This window comes from Larus michahellis, chromosome 3 (genome assembly GCF_964199755.1).
Source record: "Larus michahellis chromosome 3, bLarMic1.1, whole genome shotgun sequence".
Classification (NCBI taxonomy): Eukaryota; Metazoa; Chordata; class Aves; order Charadriiformes; family Laridae; genus Larus; species Larus michahellis.
Window position 1 is genome coordinate 40,047,245 of NC_133898.1, and position 22,231 is coordinate 40,069,475.

The 22,231-nt window shown below is 51.4% G+C and overlaps 3 protein-coding genes across 9 annotated transcripts in view; 2 read left to right on the plus strand and 1 right to left on the minus strand.

Annotated features, from left to right (window-relative positions):
• Positions 1 to 7,751, plus strand: part of XPO5 (exportin 5) — a 30,500-nt gene extending 22,749 nt beyond the window's left edge. For all 6 annotated transcript variants that reach the window (XM_074579806.1, XM_074579803.1, XM_074579805.1 and 3 more), the window contains 11 exons: positions 183 to 279; positions 844 to 980; positions 1,610 to 1,707; positions 2,201 to 2,247; positions 2,462 to 2,556; positions 3,413 to 3,475; positions 3,984 to 4,066; positions 4,815 to 4,922; positions 5,062 to 5,199; positions 5,362 to 5,526; positions 6,077 to 7,751. In XM_074579806.1, coding sequence (XP_074435907.1) covers positions 183 to 279; positions 844 to 980; positions 1,610 to 1,707; positions 2,201 to 2,247; positions 2,462 to 2,556; positions 3,413 to 3,475; positions 3,984 to 4,066; positions 4,815 to 4,922; positions 5,062 to 5,199; positions 5,362 to 5,526; positions 6,077 to 6,217 — 1,172 coding nt within the window. In that variant the 3' untranslated portion in view covers positions 6,218 to 7,751. The remainder of the gene's footprint in view (positions 1 to 182; positions 280 to 843; positions 981 to 1,609; positions 1,708 to 2,200; positions 2,248 to 2,461; positions 2,557 to 3,412; positions 3,476 to 3,983; positions 4,067 to 4,814; positions 4,923 to 5,061; positions 5,200 to 5,361; positions 5,527 to 6,076) is intronic.
• A 1,448-nt stretch (positions 7,752 to 9,199) lies between these two features.
• Positions 9,200 to 12,741, minus strand: POLR1C (RNA polymerase I and III subunit C). Of its 2 annotated transcripts, XM_074579811.1 has the most exons (9): positions 12,439 to 12,741; positions 12,259 to 12,330; positions 12,045 to 12,152; positions 11,409 to 11,541; positions 11,170 to 11,289; positions 10,813 to 10,965; positions 10,492 to 10,641; positions 9,835 to 9,951; positions 9,200 to 9,515 (listed from the first exon to the last, which is right to left on the minus strand). In XM_074579811.1, the coding sequence occupies exons 1-9, from the start codon at positions 12,505 to 12,507 to the stop codon at positions 9,397 to 9,399; spliced, it is 1,041 nt and encodes a 346-aa protein (XP_074435912.1). In that variant the 5' UTR covers positions 12,508 to 12,741; the 3' UTR covers positions 9,200 to 9,396. The 2 variants fall into 2 exon arrangements, with proteins under 2 accessions (XP_074435912.1, XP_074435911.1); XM_074579810.1 differs by lacking the exon at positions 12,045 to 12,152 and having other exon boundaries at positions 12,439 to 12,719.
• Positions 12,742 to 12,802: 61 nt separating this feature from the next.
• On the plus strand, positions 12,803 to 17,624 carry YIPF3 (Yip1 domain family member 3). The gene is made up of 9 exons (XM_074579809.1): positions 12,803 to 12,939; positions 13,016 to 13,219; positions 13,294 to 13,400; positions 14,035 to 14,080; positions 14,468 to 14,560; positions 14,900 to 15,031; positions 15,540 to 15,653; positions 16,462 to 16,585; positions 17,133 to 17,624. Exons 1-9 carry the CDS (start codon positions 12,859 to 12,861, stop codon positions 17,252 to 17,254), a joined length of 1,023 nt encoding a protein of 340 aa, XP_074435910.1. The 5' UTR covers positions 12,803 to 12,858; the 3' UTR covers positions 17,255 to 17,624.
• Positions 17,625 to 22,231: the final 4,607 nt, after the last annotated feature.

The window sequence follows — 22,231 nt, forward strand, 5'->3', positions numbered from 1 at the left end:
CTGGCTGGCCTCTGAGGGGAGGTTCTGCCCCAGGGTTGCTGCACCTCTTCCCGTTTGGCTACATGTTGATCTTGCCAAATATTCCCCTCACTGCTGTCAGGCTGGCTGGGGCCTGCCCAGCTTGTTCTGAAGGTGCACCGTGCTCTCTCATTAACATAGCTGAATCTTATTCTTTCCCACAGGTCTCCCTCAGCCTCTGCTGGAGCTGTATGACTCTCCTGTTTACAAAACAGTCTTAGAAAGGATGCAGGGCTTCTTTTGTACCCTCTACGACAACTGGTAAGAGCACCAGATATCCCACACACAAACCAACGTTGCACAGCTGGAGCAGTGGGCTGTTGCTGGGTGCAGACTTCTTCTGAAGTTAGAACTTTAGAAGTTAGACTTTTCATGTGAGCTGTATCCTGTAATGTCCAAGTACGAGTTGCAGTGGTGAACTACACTCAGTCATTGTAACCTACTGCATACACATGGAGCACAGTTGCTGGAAAAAGTACCTCAAAATGTAGATCTGCTTTTAGCCCTTCTGCAATTAGTAGTTGAATTGGAGCTATCTGTCAGAATCTGCTATCCTGACCTAGTTTGTCTCTCTGCCACTTTTGTGCGTTAGGATGCCTCAGCGCTCGAAAATGCATTTTAGTGTTTAAGTGCTCAATTAATTGTCCCTCTGCAGCTATCCCAAAAAAAAAAAAAAGAGATACCGTGCTAAAATTCTTCTATAGTATTTGTTTAAGAACATGGCAACTATCTAATCTCAAGATGATACTGCTTGCAGCCTTTGCAGACCAGAGGCATGGTACCTGTTATGTAGCAGAGTTGCAACTAACTTGTTTTTTGTTGAAGCTTCCACATCCTGGGAAATGCAGGCCCCTCCATGCAACAGGATTTCTACACTGTTGAGGGTCTTGCTACCCAGCTCCTCAGCTCAGCTTTCATCAACCTCAACAACATTCCTGATTACAGACTGCGTCCCATGCTCCGTATCCTTCCATCACTGGCTCGGACCAGCTAGGGAGGCTTTGAGCATGCAAATTGAAAACCTGGTGGCTTCCTAGCATCTTTTTCAGTATGGCCAAGACAAAGAAGGGTGATTGAGAAGGTAAACAGGGATACACCTGGCATGGATGAGGTGTGAGCTTAGGAGGGCATGAGCAGAAACAGCAGTGTCATGGGGTCAGACAAAATAAATGCAAAGGATTTGTGTGGTCCTGGAGGCACCATGAGAGGTGGGTGGTGCCTTCTAGGGGGGGGCAAGGGGGTTTGAATAGTGTCGGATCTTGGCAGGGTGTCTCACTAGACTGTGTGCTTGTGTGGGAGATGATTTGGGACTCCAGCCCACTTTCCAGGGCTGGACGTTCAGTCCCACAGCTAGGAAATGGGCGCTGAGCACCCTCAGCTTTCTTAGCGGAAATGTCAGGGGAAGAAGCTGCATACCTTATGCTCTTGCTGTGTAGAGATGGCGCATGTTAATTCAGTGCTGTGAGGAGATGGGCTTCAAAGTGTCTGTTGCTTTGCCTCCCAGTGGAATGGGCTGGTTTGGGCGCTGTGCTGCAGTCTCCCTAGCAGCTGGCCAGGTGCACTGGGCCTCTTCCTTAACTGGTCTGTGCAGGTGTGTTTGTGAAGCCCTTGGTACTCTCCTGCCCTTCAGAATACTACGAAACCCTTGTCTGCCCCATGCTGGGACCACTCTTTACCTATCTGCACGTGGTAAGTAAACAGCTTGCTTGATGCCTGTTCTTGGCAGCCCAGATTCCTTGTAGCAGCTGGCAGCGACGTGTGAGAATGTCTGTCTCTCCAAAGCCAGACAAGGGCAGAGCCTCAATGCTTAATGATTTTGATGTTGTTTAGGGGGGCTTTTGAGGTGCATTGAACTCTGGCTGTTGCACACCACCCCTTGCTGTGAATTCAAACCTGTGGATGTCATCTCCTCAACCTTCAGCCCTCAGAATTTTTGTGGGGTTTTTTTGGCCCGTGTTCCCTCATTTTTCTGACAGCTCACTCAGATTCCTACAGCCAGCACAGCTGCAGAATCTTCAACACAGTTGGTAGCAGTTCTTGTCTCATTCAAAATGGGGCTTGGCGTGAGGACTGTGTTTAAAGCTCTTGTGCTTCTTTCAGCACCTATCACTTGGGCCTCTTCTCGTTGTGTCCAGCATAGCTCCTTAGGAAGGTATTGAGTCTTCCCTTTTGTCTTGAACAGAGGTTGTCTCAGAAATGGCAGGTGATCAACCAGCGAAGCATGCTCTGGTAAGCTTTCACCCCTTGATATGAGTACTGAAAGGGGGAAATGGGGAGTGGGATGGAGCTTTGGTCTTTTACGTGGCCTTTTGCCCAGGGAATAGCCCTGCCAGCAGAAGGCTGGAAAACAGTTTACCCTGATGGTGACTCATTCCCCGTGCTCGGGCGGGGGGGAATACTTTAAGATATTGTCTCCCTTCACACTAAAACCTCTTCTCCTCAGTGAGGATGATGCTGCAGATGACAACCCCGAGTCTCAGGAGATGCTTGAGGAACAGCTGGTCAGGCTGCTGACCCGAGAAGTTATGGATCTCATCAGTAAGTGAAATCAAGCTAGGTCCCCTGGGATATTGGGAAATTTGCCTAGAGAGGACAACAGGAGTTTCCAATGTGCAGTAAAAATTAACTGTAATGGCCAGTAGTATTTCAGGTAATCCGTAGAAGCTAGGTGTGAGACAGTTAACCCTGCCAAAATTCTTCACTAAAACATAGTAAGAGATCAATTAAAAACCTTCAGAACAGAGTTTTCTTTCTTTCATTTAGGGCTCCGTGTTTTTGGCACTCTCTGTAGGAGTCCAGTCCTCCTTTGGAATCTGGATTCTCTCTTTCTGTGCGCTGGAGCCAATACAGGACGTTGCTTTGTGGACAACCTGAATGTAGAGCAGTGTCGTTGCTGGCAATTGCCATGTCTCTAGCCAGGCAGAAGGGAAGAATCCCTCCCCCAGAGCAATCTCCTTTGTGTTCCCTTTCTCCAGCATCATGTTTTTGCCAGCGTGGCTTTGAGCAGAGAGGTTGGGAAAATTGACTCTGCATTGAGATTACAGATCCTCAACCTTGTATCTCCTTTCTTGATCTGCCTTGTGTCCTTAAGATGCTGCTTTTCTCAGGTTCTAGGCTTCAAGTGGGTTTGCCCGTTACTGGTTCTCAGTAGTTTGAAGCAGCCAGCGTGCAGCAGGTTCCACTGTGGGAGGATACTGCAGGTGGGGTGTTTCAGCCTTCCAGGTAGTGCAGTATTTGGCTTTTACATTGGGCTTTCGGATTCTTCAGATACCATGTAAAAGCTGGGGAAGATTGAAGCAGATGTGAGCCCATCAGAATCTGTAGGATAATCTCTGTGTGTTCTGAAGTAGCATCTTCCCTTTTCTGCTCCTCTGACCCGCAACTGTTTTTGCAGCTGTTTGCTGTGTTTCTAAGAAAGGTGTTGAGCATAACACTACTGCTGCTGTAGACGGAGACGGTGAGTAAATGCCCACCTTTGCCTTTCCTTGCCTTGGTGTGTGCATGCACTTTTCCCATTTTTTTTAAAAGGGAGAGGCTGGGCTGTTGCTGGAAGTTCTGTGTGAGGGGTAGTGAGGGGTATAGGTGTGCTACAAAGCTTTCAGCTCTCTCTTGGCCAGTGTGTCTGAGGCCACAGAGAAACCCAGTCTGGCCTAGGAGCAGATGTGCTGTAGGGTTCACAGGTAGCATGTTGGAGCAGCTGATTCTTGAGGTACCATGAAGAGGGATGAGGAGAAGAGGGGGATGTCCACGGTCTTCCTGAGAGCTGGAGGTAGCTAGTTGGGTGCCCTTCCTCCCCAGCAAAGGGTGGGTGCTTTCTGCTTGGAGAGAGATGTTCTGGCAAGTTGTGCCAGCATAATGATTCTGTGTGCTGTCCCCTGGCTCCCAGCTTAGCTCTCGCTTGTGCCTCCCTGTGTCTCCCTCAGTCCTCAGGAGGACATGTTCACAGTGCTGTGTTTGCTCTGCAGATGATGAGGCGATGGCCACAGAGGTGACTCCTCCTGCCAGCGCAGAGCTCACCGAGCTCGGCAAGTGTCTGATGAAGCAGGAGGTAAGAGCGCATGCTCTGACTTCTACCATCTGTAGACTTCTACCGTCTGTACTCCTTGTCAAACTTGTCTGGGGTGCAGCCAGATGCTGCTACTGAGATGTCAACTGCTGGAGCATTCCTCAGGGTGACAATCTTCTGTCGGGAACATACGTGTTTTTTAAGGGTCTTGTTAATGGCTGCAGAAGACACAAAGCAAATGGGGGTTGGGATCCAGCATAAAATGTAGCTACAGAGTTTCAGCCCTTCTTTGGGCAAGGCCGAGGGCATTCAGCCCCCAGGGTGCTCCCTGGCTCCACCTCCATCCTGGGCACCAGTCTTCATGAGGAAGAACTTCACGCAGTAGCACCTCTTTTCCTTTAAAATCCGCCAGAGCTGGCACAAGAGCCAAAGTGTTAACACAACCTGCTGTGCAGAGTACCTTCATCGTGTACCTCTGTATTCCTCCTCTCCTGTGGACCCCTCAGGAGCTCTTGCATAAGCTTTTGCACTGACTTGAGAGTAGCAGCTGATGGGAGTCCATGGGTGATGAAGGGAGCAGGTTTGCCTGACGTTGGTTCCTCATGGCTATGATGGTGCACACTGGGTGCCTTTGAGCACCTTTAGCTGGAGCAGCAGCACGCAGGATTCTTAGAAGATGGCCCCAAGGAGCTCCTGCAGTCCCTGGATTGCTTCTTGGCTTCCTTCAGGTGTGAATCCTGGAGTTGGGAAATAGTTCCTCTGACTGTTTTCTCTCTCTGCCCCTTTTCAGGATGTTTGCACCGCGCTGCTGATCACTGCCTACACGTCCCTTTCCTGGAAGGACACCTTGTCTTGCCAAAGAACCACAACACAGCTTTGCTGGCCGCTGCTCAAACAGGTACCTCTGGGAGGCAGAAGGGATTAGCTCTGGCAGGGTTGGGAGAGGAAGCTCTGAATGTAGTGAGAAGCATGGCTGCTGCAGAAAGGCAGTCATGTATCAGTATCCTGCTTCTGTGCTGACAGTGCCTTTTACCCAGGTGCTTCCAGGAAACCTCCTGCCCGATGCCGTGTCCTGGTTTTTCACAAGTGTGCTGAAGGGCTTACAGATACATGGGCAGCACGATGGCTGCATGGCAGCTCTTGTCCACCTCGCTTTCCAGATCTACGAGGCCTTGGTGAGAAATTCTGCTCTTTGTCCAGATGCCAGCTTGGCTGGGGAGTGGTGGAAAACTAATCCCCGTGTCTGCTTGGTTAGGGGCAGAGCAGCTAATGGCCCCCAAAGGAGGCCAAGGCTGCTCCTCTAGCAGAGCTGTGTTAACCATACTTTGTCCCTGCAGCGCCCTCGCTACGCTGAGCTGAAGGCAGTGATGGAGCAGGTCCCAGATATCCAGAGGGACTCTTTGGAGCAGTTTGATTCAAAGCTTCTCAACCCAACACTGCAGAAGGTGGCAGACAAGCGCCGGAAGGATCATTTCAAGCGCCTCATCACAGGTTGCATTGGGGTAGGTGATATCCTGGAGGAAAATGAACCTGTTTTGTTTCACACTGATACCCTGCAGAAGTGATGGGGCAGCCAGCCTGTGTGCCTGCCTCTCCCCAGCACACCCCCATTCCCAGCTGGGAAGCTGTTGCGGCATATTCTCAGTGTTTGTTCTGTCTCGCTTCAACCTGGGGGGTACAGCGGGGATGACAGCACAGGCTGAGCAGCCCCTCCAGCGATGACTTTTCACGGAGAGGCAGGGGGTACCTTGCATGAAGGCGTTCAGGGAAGTGGAGTGTTAAAATGTTTGAGCGAAGCTGCTAGGTGCTGGGCTTTTGTGAGAATGATGGCACTGGAGCCTGGTGGCACTGAGCTTGAAGCTGGGGAGCTGGCGCAGTGGCGGTTACCTCAGTGCCCTGGAACTTGGATCAGGCCAAAGATTCCCCAAAAGGCAAGCACAGGCTGCAGGCCTAGGTATTGCTCAGAATCTGGGGTCTGCCTCTGAGCTGAGTGGGGCTGTGAAAGCGGTAATGACTGATGATGACTGATGCCTGCCTGTCTGTCCTCTGCAGAAGCCCCTCGGGGAGCAGTTCCGCAAGGAAGTTCATATCCGGAACCTCCCATCTCTCTTCAAAATGGTGAAGCCATCATTGGAGACAGACGTGCTAGAAAATGAGGATGGAGAAGGCCTCAATGCACTCTTTGAGCCCTGAGCCTGGGATGCTGCAACCATCTCCTCCCTTACCTTCTATTTTGTCTCTCCTCATAGTAAGCACATTAGATTCTCCTTGTCATCGCCTCCACAAGCGTTCGTCTGAATAAAGCCCCTTACAGGTCCTGTCCTATTATCCTCCCTACACTGGGATGGGGACCTGCGGTGGCATTTGAACCAGTCTGTTAAGCTTTTCCTGATCCCTTCCCCTCCCCTCCACTGGATGAGCATCTTTAGAGCTCTGCTTCTCCGCAAGGTGGGAGCTGAGCCCATAGTCTTTGTTAGGTAAAGCCTGGTCATCCTGTAGCCTTGGTTCACTCTTGCTCCACTTCTTCATCCCTTGGGGTTTAGGATTAATGCAAAAGGCAGAGTAGTGTGCCATGTGAAAAGGGGCTAGCCTTGTCTTCCTCTGCGTGCTAGTAGCCAGGCTTTGTAGGGAACACATCGGACACTCCTGCTGCGTCTGTTGGCACTTGTCCCTAGCAGTCTGGTATTCTGATGAATCCGTTTCCCTGCAGGATGCTGAGCATGGGGCTGAGGGCTCTGTGCCAGGAAGCCCAGCAGTGCTCTAGGATCTCCTTTGAGATCAGCCTTTTTAAGGTGCAGCTGCTCTCTAGGAGGCAGACACTGTCATACATATATATACATGCATAATGTGTATGTATATGATCATACAGCTTGTTCTACCCAGAGCCAAATGGAAGGCTTTTACTTTGTGCCAGCCTTTCTTGGACATCTCTCAGGGGGAGCAGGAAAGATTTATTTTTTTTAATTAGTATTTCTTTTTACCATGCCCTGTAGACTAGAACATGGCCAGTGCAGGGTACGTAAAATCTGGACCAATATCTGAAGCACCTGCAAACCAAAAGGGATCTCCTCACCCTCTTGCTGTGGCGGTGACAGTAGCCTGTGTTTTTACCCAGCCTGGTACTTCTTGGGAGAATTGCCTGGTGGGGCGGGGAGCAGCCAGGTCAGAAACTGGGTTTAGTGAGGTGGGACTCTGTCAGACCACTCCAGTCTGCAAAGCTGGTTCTTCTTACATGACAAATGATTCACTCAGTCTGTCCTAGTGTTGGCACAGGAGCTGGGAGCGTCTATCCAGAGCTGGCTGGCAGTTTTGCCATCCAGGAGACAGAACAGGTCATAAACTGTGGCAGGCTGAGAAGGTGGTGTCTCCACTGGGACAGACTGGACAGAAAAGCTGGGGTTGGGAGGGGTGGGAGCACAGAAAGGAAGAGCAGGCCTTGGGGAATCCACTCACCCTCCTGCACCGGCTGTTCCACCAGCAGCCTCCGCTTTCCTCCTGGCCTCAAACTTTTTTAACCTCTGAGCTAACACGGCTCCTGGCTCTGGCAAAGGCTGGGTATATTTATTGTGTTGTGATATTTTTAACATTCTGTGACTTCATGCTAGACACAAGGGGTTTTTTTTAAATGGTTTTTAGAACCTTTTTTGTAGGAATGTTTAAATCTGAAACTGTCTCTGAACTGGTTGTGTTACACCTCTGAATGTCAGTAAAGCTATTCCGTTTCATACACATGGTGTCATGGTTTCATTTTTATTCTTTTATGCTTTTCAGTAAGATCTGAGCCCTCTGCTCTGCCCACACTCCCTTCCCAAGGATTGTTTAGCACTCCTTATTCTAGCTACCAAAAAGGGAACATCTTTGCTGGTAGACAACATACATTATCAGGGAGGGGATGAACCATTCCAGACTACATAATTAAATTGGGGGGGAAAATCAGGGGGAAAATTGCGTTGATACGCACTATGTCACTCAGAGATGGTTTATATTAATTCCACAACAGCTGCCAGGTCCTAGTTTACAGATCAAAGAGTACATGTTTCCAAAGTGAAAAAAATATTTGGCATAGCTGGGTATGCCCCATAAGCAATATGGGAAACATGTGAAGCAATACCCCAGAAAGGTGCACATACTACCAAAGTAGCCTCCAACTGGGACACACCAGTACTCCCAGCCCATTCTCTGAAGTTCCAATTCTTTCATCAGCTTGTCAAGAGATACTTTAACAAGCCCAGACCCACCCAATGCTGACTAACGCTAGTGCTCACCATTGCAACTAACTTGCAAGTCCTCCCAGGCTTCCCTGGCTGGAGACAGGCCTTTGACTGTCAGTTGCCCTCCACTGTCCCAGTGTTCTGCCCAAAGTATGTTCAGTCACTGAAAGGGAGAACAGAGAGTCAAGTCTCACACCTGGGAAGAGATATCTTACCTTGAGCTACTTAAGAAGGGAGTTGGTCCTTCCAGCACCATGTTTTTTAAACTCCACCTTTGCACAGCGAAGCCCCCTCCCTACTTGTATCAGAGAATCATAGAATGATTTGGGCTGAAAGGGCCTGTCAAGGACCGTCTAGTCCAAGCCCCTGCTGTGGGCAGGGACATCTTTCACTAGACCAGGTTACTCAAAGCCCCGTCCAACCTGACTTTAGACACTTCCAGGGATGGGACATCCACAACTTCCCTGGGAAACCTGGTCCAGCATCTCACCACCACCCTCATTGTAAGAAGTGTCTTATGTCCAGTCTATGTCCACCCTCTTTCAGTTTAAAACTGTTGCCCCTTGTCCTGTCGCTACAAGCCCCGGTGAAAAGTCTTTCTCCATGTCCCCTTTATATACTGAAAGGCCGCAATAAGGTCTCCACAGAGTCTACCCCAGGCTGAACATCCCAACTCTCAGCCTTTCTTCACAGGAGAGGTGTCCCAGCCCTCTGACAGTACAGCCTTTTACCTACCACATTAACTACCCCAGAGCTGGTTTGAGACACTTGCAAAACAGCCCTGCACTGATACTGACTTGTTAAATGTCACTGACCTGCTGCGAAGTGCTTTACCACACTATCATATCAGTCCTCTTCACGTAATGCATACAATCTAAAATAAATGCTATTATTCATCTTTAGATCTGCTGCCACTTTCTTCTCTGTTAGTCTCACAATTGTGAACAGCACAGAAGGAGACAGCTGTAAAGAAAAGCCTTTATTTTAGTGCATCTCCTCACTGAGGCTGATTACCAACCGAAAATAAATTCAAAGAGATGGGCCTAGGTCTCAGCAAGTCCATCTCAAACCTCTTGCCTATGGAAGAGGAATCGTCCAAGCAGGCAGATACAGGAAGCCCAGAACAGCAGCGCAGGGATATGCTTCCCAACTACAGCCTGGTCACTCCATAGGCACAGAGTCCAGCTCATTCAGGAAGCGCTGACACTTTCCCATCAGGATCTTGATGGCTTCACTCACCAGCACATCCGGAGGCAAGATACCCGTCGATTCCACTGAAACTGCACAGAAGACACGAGTCAGCACCGCCACTAGGCAGCTTCAGCATTTCTGTCCCTCGTCTTCCCTTACACCGCACTCCTGACAAGCCACATCTTCGCAGCCAGGGGAGAAGAGGTTACATTCGCCACAGGAAGCACAAACACATTCAATCTCAAATCCCAGCACCTCAATAGTTAGCCACTGGAACATGAATCTATGACTGCTGATGACGTGGGGGGGGAAGGGGGAGGCAGGGCCCCAGCTATACGTGCTGTCCAGTCTGCTTGTCTGTACAAACCACAGCAGGGCTCTATGTCCTGGGGAAACCGGGGCACTTACAGATGAAATGGTTTCGCACTCTTGCCAGGCGCACGAGGTTCTTCAGACCCTCGTGACGGAAAACTTCTCTGCTGAACGTGTCCAACCGTGCATTGGCTACTCTTGCCACCTTTTTTCCTAAAGAGGGAAAGATGAAACCAGATGGGCGCCTTGTGGTCACGGCAGGTGCTTACCCCTCAAATACGCACTCCCGCATCAGCAAAGGCAGCAAAGCTACCAACCATAAAGAATCAGTACATCCCCAACATGAAACTCCAACTTGACAGAACTGGTCTTCTTAAACAGTTCCAACCCTAACACAAAGCTTGTATGTACCCCTGGACAGGACACAAGAAATCTCCGCACTCAGATATTGGAAAGAGCAAGCTTACTACCCAGTCTTACAGACAACTGAACAGGACTGGAAGCTGCAGCCACAGGGCTCTGCAGGCAGACACCCTATGCCTTAGCGTTTCAGGGAGATCCCAGTTCACCACGCAACACATCTGCGTGTGACAGCCACTCATACATAAAACCAGGCTCAGAATAGCATGAATGGTTGCTGCTCAGCAAGACATCACAATGTGGTTTTGTCTCTACAAGGTTTGGCTCTAATTTCTAATCAGTCTCTGCCAAGGTTTGTAAGGAACAAGGCACTTCAGAGCAGGAAAAAAGTACCCTTGACGTTCTCGATCTCAATGACTCCAGGGGAAAAGCACTTCTGCAACATCTCAGCTGCCTCATCCTCAACAGGCTGCAGGAGAGTAATGTCAGGAAGCAGTCGATAACTAGCCGTGGCCACAGGAGAGAACTTGGCATGATCTTTACCTGCACAAAGAGTTAAGGATGAGGGCAGGCCTCAGAGAACAAAAGTACAAGGATGCCAGGGCCTAAAGTTCCCAGGGGAACGCCAGTTCTCCACCCTTCCCCTTCACACGGCTGTGCCCTAGTCCAAGCACTCACACTCCTCCTCTCGCTGCCCCGGGACCCACGACTCACCTATACCCTTGACACAGTGCATAAGCACATCTATTTCCTGGCCAGGTCGCAACAGCGCGATGAGGATGTCATCGTGAACAGGTCGGAAGTCAGCATCTGGGAAGAGGTCTGTCTGATTCCCCAAGGGCACCCACGTCATATGTTTACTGTACACTGCAAAGAGAAGCCACAAGCATCAGCCAGCTGCTGTCTCAAAACAGGTTGCTGACCAGTACAGGACTAGCGATGGCAAAAAATAAATTTAGCAGGATGAGGGAATCAGCTCTCTCTGCTTACAGCGCTGAGAGAACAGACCAAATCCTGTCTCCCAAGACCAAAAAAGAAAAAAACGGGACCTATTTTTAGGAGACATCTCACCTTTGTGATTGAAATATAGTTCATTAGGATCAGATGATTCCTTGGCTGCCTGAGGGTTTCGGCTGCATTTTATTTTCAGCTGGAACTGCAGAGTATCAATTTCTGTGCCTTCCTCATCTCCTGGGAAGGGGAGAGCAGCATGAGCCCCAATGGAATCACACTTTTGCTCCATATATGTGACCCCAATTTCCTACTTTGGGGGAAAGGTTCAACAGTTCTATTTGATCCAAGACTCTCACCTTGGTTTCTATATTCGAAGAGTCGAGGGTCAGCTCGGATTGGGATGAGGCCCAAGCGATGAGCCAGAATTTCATCCTGCACAATGGACGTGTTGTTGTACACAAAGACCTTCTCTACAGCCATCGTTGGCACCTCAGGGAGACGAGAGATCAAGTCAGCATGACGGCTGAACTACATGCCAACAGAATATGCAGCTAGAGTGTCCCTTCTCTCCCACAAATAATTGCCCTGAAGACTATTTTCAGTGCTATATCTGCCAAACCTGGATACCCAATATATCCTTACACTAAATATACACCCTTTCCTATATTTGGTTGGGTTTTTTTAAACGAACGACCACGAGAAGTGAAAGGCAGGCCGACCCCAGACACTACCAACAGCGCCCTTAAGAGCAACAAGCACTATCGCTCATGCTGCTACGGCCCTAACTCTCTTTGGGCTCCCGACACGCGTGCAGAGCCAATTTGCGCTCCCCTTCCAAACCCAGAAGCTGTCCGCAAGGGCTGGCCTAACGCAGGGCCCTCCCCGCTCCCCACCACGCGAGTCACCCCGCTGCTCGGGGAGGGACCCCCGGGCCCTCCCCGCGGCTCCTCGCACCGCCCCGGGCCCCTGCCCGCCCACCCCCCTCCTCCTACCTCGGCCAGCAGGATGCGGCGGAAGGCGTTGGCGATGGCGGCGTCGATGCCCACCATGTCGAACTCCAGCGCCCCCTCCTCCTCGCGGATCACGTCCACGCGGAACGCCTGCGGGGGCCACGCGCCGCCGGTCACGCCGGGCTCCGCACGTGGGCCCCACCCCCCCACACCATCCCCTCACAAACCGCCCCCACCGCCGGCGGCCCTCACCCACCTCCTCGAAGCGCAGCTGGTCCCAGGCGTCCTCGTAGCCGGGATAGTTGCCGGGGAAGTCGGTGGTGTGGACCTGCGGGGAGGCGGACAGGCCGGGCCGTGAGGGGGGCCGGTAGCCGAGGTCCCCCCACTATCCCGCCGCCTCACCCCAGCCCAGCCCAGCCCGTCCCGCCCCGCTCACGTTGCGGACGCCGAACTCGCCCAGCACCACGCGCTCCCGCATCTCGTCGGTACGCCGCTTGGCCGCCATGGCCGCCGCCGCCGCCAGCGGGGGGCGGGGGAGGGGGGGGCGGTGCTCTCCGGCACGTGACGGGCCTCCCCCCGCCCACGCGTGGCCGTGGCTCTCCCCCACTGACGGCCGGCGGGACCGAGGTCCCTGCAGCGGCGCATCCCACGCGTCCCCGTTCCTTGCCACCCCGCTCCGGGCTGTCTTGTCGTTGCCCGACCCCGCCGCGCCCTTCCCCGCCCTCCGCCACACACAAGATGGCGGCGGCGCCTGCTCTCCCTCGCGAGAGCGTGGGGGACTCCGCTCCGCCGCTAACGTCACATCCGGGTGAGCGGCAGCAGCCAGCGCGGCGCGGGCCGGGCCGGGCCGGGCACCATGTCCGCGCCGGGGGCGGCGGCGGGCGGCGGCAGGAGCGGCACCGCCGCCGAATGGGGTGGCTTCGAGGACAACATGCAGGTGGGGCCGGGCCGGGGGTGGCGGCGGCGGCGGGACCGAGCCGAGCGGGCGCTGACGCTGTCTTGCCCCGGCGCAGGGTGGCGGCTCCGCCGTCATCGACATGGAGAACATGGACGACACGTCGGGCTCCAGCTTCGAGGACATGGGGGAGATGCACCAGCGCATGAAGGAGGAGGAGGAGGAGGAAGAGGGCGAGGCGGGGGCCGCCGAGGAGGAGGACGGGGAGTTCCTGGGCATGAAGGGGCTGCGGGGCCAGCTGGGCCGGCAGGTGGCTGACCAGGTGAGCGCCGTCCCCCGCCACCCCCGGCCCCGGCGGGCCCCGGCCAACCGCTGCCACCTCCCTTCTCTCCGCAGATGTGGCAGGTGGGGAAGAGGCAAGCCTCCAAGGCCTTCAGCCTCTACGCCAACATCGACATCCTCCGCCCTTACTTCGACGTGGAGCCTGTCCAAGTGCGCGCCAGGTGGGCGAGGCCTGGCCTGGGCCCCCTCCGCTGGGGGGGACCACGGGAGAACAGCGGCCTCTTGCCAGCAGGAGGCTGACAGCCCCCCCCCACCCCCCCCCGCCAAAGCAAACAGGCCAGGGTGGGCTACCAGCCTTGCAGCAGGGCTCAGCTACGGGGAAACACACTGTGCTTTGTCCCGCTGTCCTTAATGAGGTCCCCCAGGTGGGCTGTCACCTGTCACCCAGCGTTGCTGCTCAGAAAAAGCCCCAGAAAAAAGGGGCTTTGGGGCACCATCAGCCTTTTAGCGCTCAGCTGCATTATGTGGCTTCTGTTGGGCTCACAACATAGCTGTGTCTAAAAAGGCAGAGGTTTGTGAGGCTGGATGAAGAAAGGTGCCTTTCCATCCTGCTGTTCTGTCAGTGATCTCTCATCCCCCAGTGCATCCCTAAACATTTTCATTGAATCCCCCCAGCAAAGTTAACACAGTCAGGATTGTCTCCTTTAGTCAAAGGAATCTGTCCCCCAGGGCCTATGACCACAGCAGAAAACACTGGTAATGGGTGTACGGGATTTTTTACTTTTGAAGCATTTTGTTAACCATCCTGTTGTCCTCCCTGCTCCTGATGTCATTGCCTGCTTTGCTGTGATGCAGACTGCTGGAGTCCATGATTCCTGTGAAGATGATTAATTTCCCACAGGTGAGTTCCCTTTTGCTGAATCAGATTCCATGGCCAAGTGAATGTCCCACAGGCACCTCGTAAAACTAAAGTAGTCCGTGTTATTAAGGACCTGAGTTTGTTAGGTGTTCATCTCCCTGAAAATGTTGGTAAATTCTTTCCTGTGGTTGTTCAAACCTCAGTGTGGTACCTTTAATGCTGCTACAGTTCTAGACCTCTAGACTTCACACATCCCAGGCTCCTCATCGCACAAGCTATTCTGCCTCGCTACCATCAGCAGTGGCCTTGCTGTTACTTCTCAAGCGGCTAGGTGATAAACTTCATCCAAGGCACTTCTCACGTTGCTTGGGGTGGGGAGCCTGGTATTCAGGAGCACTAACCAAACCTTCCCTGATCTGTCTCTTGTAGAAGATTGCAGGCGAGCTGTATGGACCCCTCATGCTGGTTTTCACACTGGTGGCCATCCTTTTGCATGGGATGAAGACCTCGGACACCATCATTGTACGTCAAGTCTTAGTGATAAGTTGTGGTTTAACTGGGCTCTGGATTGCTATAACAACACTAGAAACCAAGAGGAAACCTCTTCCATGACTGAATAGCATCTTGCTGAAAAGCACATGGATTTGAGGAAGAACCTGTTCGTTTGGAGAAGGGAGGAAGGACGCATCAGAAAGTCTTGATGCTCTGCAGCTGGGAGAGCTGGGGTGTGGGTCATGTGTCACCCTGAGCGCTGCTAGCCAGCTATTTGATAATGCCTAGAAAGGCTCTGGGACTCTGAGGTGGAATTTGGGTGCTGGCAGGTCACTTTGAGTCCTTCTCATCCTGATGCTGTCTCCACAGAGGGAAGGCACACTGATGGGCACAGCCATTGGCACCTGCTTCGGTTACTGGTTGGGCGTCTCCTCTTTCATCTACTTCCTGGCATATCTGTGCAATGCCCAAATCACGATGGTGCAGATGCTGTCACTGTTGGTATGTACAGACGGAGCTGCCCCAAGATGCGGGGTTGCAGCACAAGTTCTTCCCAGAGAACGGGAAAAGTCCTTGTAAATTGGTCATCCCGAGTAACTGCACTGGGACAACCTGTAATTCCAGGATCCTCTTCTGACCTGCCCCATCCCAGGCACAGTGGTAGCACAAAAAGGCAGTTCTTTTGTGCGGGTCTCCTGCTTTGTGCTTCCTGATCTGAGATGCTGGTGGTAAAGAAACCAGGAGATTCCAATTTCTGTGGAATCAGAGGCTCTTTCCTCTGTTTCCCAAGTTGTTGCAATCTCTGACATCCCTGTGAATCCTTCAGACAGATTATCTGGGTGTGAGCTGCTGTTAAAATAGTTGTACTGATTGACTCTTTGGTATTGAGTGAGTGGTTTGTGAAGCTTTGCCTTGGTGAAGCGTTGCAGGAATAGGCTGCTCCTGCTCTTGATCAAGGGGCCTTTGTGTGGGACTGACACTTGTAACGTGGATATTCTTGTTTTGTCAGGGCTACGGTCTTTTTGGACACTGCATCACTCTCTTTGTCACCTATAATATCCACTTCCACTCCCTCTTTTATATCTTCTGGTTGGGTGTTGGTGGACTCTCTACACTACGAATGGTAAGGGACAGGCAGCCTGGGGCCTTTCTCTTCTGGGGACAAAAAAAGGGAGGGAAGTGTTGTTCGCTTTCTGTTCATTGGGCCTGGCAGTTCATTTCGGAGCCAGTCAGGCTGCTGTGAAGAACAGCCTGATGCCACGGGGTCATTTGGCCACTGGTGTATGGAGGTGATGCTTGGATTAATATCCTCACCCATTCTAACAGCTGCAGGAGGTTTGGTCCCTTACAGCCCCTGCTGCTGTGGAGAGTCATGCCTGAGCATCCTGCACTCTTGGCAAGACTGGGCAAGGTTCACCTACACGAAGCAAAGTCAGATTGCTCTGGAGAAGATAAGGCTTCAGGGAGACCTTATAGTAGCTTTCCAGTACCTAAAGGGGGCCTATAGGCGAGATGGGGAGGAACTCTTTATCAGGGAGTGTAGCGATAGGTCGAGGGGCAATGGTTTTAAACTGAAAGAGGGGGAGATTTACATTAGATATTAGGAAGAAATTCTTTACTGTGAGGGTGGTGAGGCAGTGGAACCGGTTGTTCAGAGAAATTGTGGATGCCCCATCCCTGGAAGTGTTCAAGGCCAGGCTGGATGGGGCTTTGAGTAACCTGGTCTACTGCCCATGACAGTGGGGTTGGAATGAGATGATCTTTAAGGTCCCTTCCAACCCAGACCCTTCTATGATTCTATGAATTTGTTGGCACAAACTGTGAGAAAGGCTGTGAGCAGTGTTTGGTCCCATCCTCCTGTGTGCTCCTGACTGCAGTGCTAGAGGCTCAGGTAGTAGCTACCTCGTCTCTGATCTCCACCTCTCTCCTAGGTTGCTGTGTTGGTGTCACGCACCGTGGGGCATACCCAGCGGCTCATCCTTTGTGGGACCCTTGCTGCTCTGCATATGCTTTTCCTCCTCTATCTGCACTTTGCTTATCACAAGGTGGTAGAAGGTAAGCAAGGGAGATATGAAGACACATCCTGTTAAATCTGGGGGAGGAGGGGCTGCTTTTTGTTCTCTCTGAGGGAAATGTTGGACAGTTTGGATCTGACCTGAGGGCATCTGTGCCAGTTTCCAACCCAAGAATGACCAGCACTAGTTTTATTAGAGGAAGCTGTGGAAGTAGGGCAACAGGCAGGTGTGGGGTAGTTTCTGTGCGCTGACTTTTAGTACTTCAGACCTAAGTTGTGAGGCAGGATGCTTATTCTTTCCCCACAAGTGTTAACAGCACTGACTGTTCTTGCATGCAGATGTTCAGTCCCTTCCTGAATCTTGCTGAAGTCAGGTTGCTTTTCTCTGATCAGGAAATGTGTCATAAGTCTTTTTACTTTGTTGTGTAACACCTTTTTTTTTATCTTGTGTTGTACAACACAGATAGCAGAAGCTGCATCTTCCCCAGTCAGTGCTGTTTACCAGGCTATACATGTTCAGGTGCCCTTTCTGTGTCTCTCTTTAGTTTTCTCCTGACAAAGTCTCAATCTCTTTTCTATTCGCTGCAGGTATCCTGGACACATTGGAAGGACCCAACATGCCACCGTTTCAGAGAGTTGCCCGAGACATTCCAGTTGTTTCCAATGCTGTATTGAACACAACAGCCAAAGCCATTGCATTGACCCTGTAGTTTCACAGACTCGGACTTGCTTCCTTCACTACTTTTGGGGCTGCATAGGGCCATAATAACCTGCTGCCTCTTAGGAACAGGACAGAACAGCAGGAAGAAGACTTGGTTTTGTTTTCCTGGACCTGTCCTTTGGGTTGTGGTTTTGGGCAGCTGAGTGGACTGCACCTCAGTGACTCAGAAGAACTACGCTCTTCCCCCCACCCAGGTCTGGGCTGTCTTGAGTAGAGTGGTTCTGTTGCCTGCACGTTTAGCTGGGATTTCCCAGTGCAGTTTGTCCCTTACCCCTCTTTCCGCTTGCCGATGTAACACCAGGGCTGTCTGCCCTGTTCCTGTCCTGAAGAGGGAAGAATTAAATTGATGTTGGTGCTGAGTGATGTTTTATGTTTGAGCCTACTTGTGTAACGGGAGAGTGGTGTTGGGTCTCTGCGCCTTTATCTGTCCTGTCCTAGATTCAAAGCAGGATTCTTGGCAATTTTCTGCTGTCCTACCTCAAGTATTCTGATACATGGCCTATCTTGGGCACCTTTTCCATAGGCCAAAAGGCACAGAAACTTTAGTTTCTCAAGACTTCCAGGAACAGCGTGATGTTTAACCACATTATCTTTGATGTCATGCTCCAGATTGATGCCTCTGTTTTCACTGGTTTCAAGCTGCTATCTCGCCTCACTGTCTCTTCTCCTGTGTATGTCAGAGATGTATCTGTCCCCACACTTCCACAGCACCTTTTGTTCTTATCATCCTTCTGCCCCTGTTGCTCTGTGGGACCGCGGTTCTGACTGCAGGGGCAGCATGTTTCTGCATGGTCTTCTGTGGATATTTCTATTAAGAGGCTAGTTCAGCCCAGCCTCATGCAGCTTGCTGTCGTGTCTCCCAGCCATGGGACTTTCACCTCGTTGCTCTGAGCAGGAGCAGCATCCTGCTCCCCCAGACACAGTCTGCTGTGTCCTGTCTGGCTTTTCAAGCTGAGTCTAGGCCTTATTTCTGAAAGGACTCCTGGAGCCCTAAGAGAGAGTCTCTGGCAAACATTTCTCCAGTGTTTCCATTAAACAAAAGGAGAAATGGGGGAGTGTACAATGGTAATGGAGTTGGCACACTTATCTACAGCATACTGATGCAGGAAAGCTCCAGTAAGGATGGGGAAGCAGAGCCGCCCAGCCTAGCCTTACTTGCACTGCACTAACTCACAATTGCGTAGTTCAGATGTAGCCTTCCCTCACTGCTTTAACTTGTGCTGATCCAAGAGTGAAAGTTGTTAGCTGGTATCTGGCTTTCATCTTCTCTCTGTAGCTCTGGATGACTGGGGGAGAGGAGCCATTCCTCAGAGAAGTTCACCCTTACAGTCAGGCTGGGGGAAAAAAACAAACCAAAAAAAAAAAACCCAAGACGTTTCCCTTTCTTGGTGTGCCCACAAGTTAGCTGTGCACAGGGCAGACAATGTGTCAGAACTGCACTCTTTTTTTCACTATGAGGGTGGTGAGGCACTGGAACAGGTTGCCCAGACAAGTTGTGGATGCCCCATCCCTGGAAGTGTTCAAGGCCAGGCTGGATGGGGCTTTGAGCAGCCTGGTCTAGTGGGAGGTGTCCCTGCTCACGGCACGGGGGCTGGAACTAAATGATCCTCAAGGTCCCTTCCAACCTGAACCGTTCTATGACTCTTTGGCCCCTTGGTTATATTAGTGGGAGGGGATGCAGCTGTAGTGGCGTTCGGGCTAGTGCCAAGGTGCAATGAAAGAGAGGAAGACAGCGCCAGCTCCCGTCATCAGGCTGGTTTTATGCTTCTGTTAAAACAAAAATGTACTGGATAGGATTTGAGCCTTTTCAGTCACAGACCTACTTTCCACTTGTTTGCTTTTTCCCGAATTCATAATTTGTTCCCTTTCCAAAAGCAAGAAGCTCGTCTACTAACACACACATACATAACAGACACATTCTCTCACTCTTGTGTCCTGCCCTGCCCACACACCTTGGGAAACTTATTTTGTCTGAAGAACACCACTCAGAGCAAGTTGTCTAGGGGAATTAAATTCATTATTTGGGCTAGTAGTCTCCACATTTTTTTGAGCAGTTGAACCACTTTAAGCTCCTAGAATTTCTATTACTTTCAAACCTGACAAAATGGAAGTGTTAGTTTGTAATGCTGCGTGACTCTGGTATTTCCCTCTTTATAACTCCACAGGAGGTTGGTTTCTAATTCGCACTTCTTGCCCCAGCAGCCTAGAATGGGTCTGTTTCTCTTGGTGCAAACCCTCCAAGCACAGGCAGGGGGGATGGAAAGGAAAAAGAGACAATTGTCACTAGAATAAGTCCAGCCAAGAAGAAAAATGACTCTGCGCCAAACTATCACTGCTGATCTACGGACACGGGCAGAGAAGAGCTGTGCTCCCCTCCCACACCTCACCACTTAGCTAAATCAGAGGATGAAACTGTGCCCTGTGTTTTCACTCAAAGCACAGGAAAGAGCAGAGAGCAAACTCTTTGTGCTTCCCCTGCACAGCTTGTGTGTTATGTCAGCTGGGGACAGATGACCAGAGTGACAACTAACCACCCTCTCAGAAGCTGTGGGGCTTGCTCTGCTCCCGTTCTTCAGCCCTGATTAATTCGCTGTGCAGCAGCAGCTGGAAGCTGAATTGTTCTGCACTGCCAGAAATTCAGCACTTGGCTGAGAGCTTCAGCCTGTCCTTTTGCTGACAGAGAGGGATGCACTTTTGCAGGGAAATGCACGCGTGCTGCAGTTGCAGGGAGTATGCTGAGCACGCAGCCTTAGTAAAGTCCTTGTGGGAGGACATCTCTCAGTGCTTACTCAAGTCCTCTAGTCATCAGGACTAGCCTTACAGCCCTATCATGCCAGACTATCTCTGCCTTTGTTTCCTGCCATGGCTCTTGCAGCAGATCTAAAATAATTTTCTACCCCCTCCCTTGCAGCAAATACGAAATAATTCCCCCTCCATCACCTCCCCCTTTTGAGGAAGGGTAGCTCTGTGAGAGCTGTGTGAACTCTGTTTTATTCCAGCTGAAATAAAAGTTTAAGGCTCTCTGATTCAAAAGAGGAAAGTAAAATGTGTATTAAAGCATGCTATGACCTTCTCCTCTCCTCTGCAGTACCTGGGAGTCCAACCCTTCTTACAGTCCATTGTTGTTTCCCTTTTCATCACTTTAGTTGTGTTTTGGTTACGGGTAGGCTGTTTCTTCTCCCATTTGCTTTTCTTCCTGTGTCTCATCTTACTCTAGCTGCTCCTCATCCACTGTTTTTCTCCATTTATGTGTTAGGTCTTAACGGCATCGGTCTAGAGAGTCAACTCTGATTCTTCGTGCCCCCAGTAGGCAAACAATAAACTACCTTCCCAAACCTGCTGGGTAAGTGCACATAACAAGGAAGCAATATCTAGTTCTTCGCAAAATACCACTGCCAAATCACCCTCTGCATAGCCCTTAATTAGGTTTAGTGAGCCAAGGCTTTGAACCATTAGCTCCTGTGCCACTTCTCTCAATGTATTTGAGCGTAAAGCAAGGTAGGACACTTGTCTCCTCGATGTGCTCTTGGTCCTGACAACCGGCAGTGAAGATGCCAGCACTGGGGCTTTAGAAGCAGCCTGATCCTCTCTAAGCAAGACTTTGGGCTGCTGCTGTCAACTGAAGTGGGACATGTCCCAGGGGCTCTCCTCCAAGCACCTCTCCAATAATAGCCTGTTCAATGAAGCAAGGGTTAATTAGTGCCTGGAGGTAATTTTGAGGTGAGACTGAGCTGTTGACCTGTGCTGATCAGCAGCTGGTATTTTCTTGGTCACCCTCCTGCCCACCACTCTGACATCCAGCCTCTGCCCCTCACAGCCCTGCAATACAGAGAATCATGTTCTCACCCGGATGGTTTAATTTGCCCTTAGAGATCAGTCGCTCCTTTTCTGAAAGCCATCACCTGTACCAATACTGCACAAGTCGATGCTCACAGCTGCTCTTCATACCCCAGCGCAGATGAGTTGCCAGGCCAGTGGTCTGTTCTTGGTACAGGTTGCAGGTGCAATACCGAGCCCATGCACCCCTGTGCAACTGGAAAACAGAGGGAGGTGTGTAGATAGCCCTAGAGAACAGCAATGGATTACTCAAAGGGCATGGTGACACCTACACTGTAAATTAGATGCTGCAGCCAAAGTCTTACGGTTGACATCTGAATCCAGCTTCTTATCTGGTGCTCCCCTTGTCTCGTTCAGGACCTAACGTGCAGCCCTTGGCTCAGGTAACCTGCGCCTCCATTTCAGTAGAGGAAAGTTGCTTCACATCCTCCTCCACATCCCATTTTCCTCCTCCCTTTCCACCCCCTCTCTCCCACTCTGGCCTGAAACCAAGCAGAGGACCCTGGGTTTGTCCCCAAGTTCCCCACCGGACTGGAATTCACTTGAGCGCTGCTATATGCAGCAGCCAGATTAGTTACGTGCAGAAAGCTGCCTACTTAGGCGGTTTAACCTAATTTCCACATCACTGGCTTCCTTTTTCAGCTCAGTGGAGTTGAAAGCGCAGGGGCCCTGCTTCCTATTTCTCTCTGAGTACAGCATGACCCAACCGGGGGGACACAGAGGAAAAATCCCTCTGATCCGTACCTGGGAATGAGCAGGGGAAAGGTATGGCTGCCGGGATGAGGGTGAAGGCTGTATGCTGTGGGGATAAGGAAGCCTGCGGCGCTTCCCCAACCCCTCCACCATTCACCAGCTGCCTCCAGAAGCCCTGGGCCGCAAGAAGTGGTTCACGCTGACCTCGCCATTAAGCCATGGGTCCAAGCTCGGCATGTAGTGGGTTTAAGCATAAATGTTGCCAAAGCCGTCAAGAGGCTGCCGTTCCTCAACGCCATGGCCTGATGGGTTTGGCCCCTTCCCCCAGTGGGAGCAAAGCCTCTCTCACCCTCCCTCCCCTCCCGCACCCCCTCAGCAACCGGGACGCAGCCCCGGCCGGCCTTGGCCCCGCCATCGCCCCAGGGTGGCGGCCAGA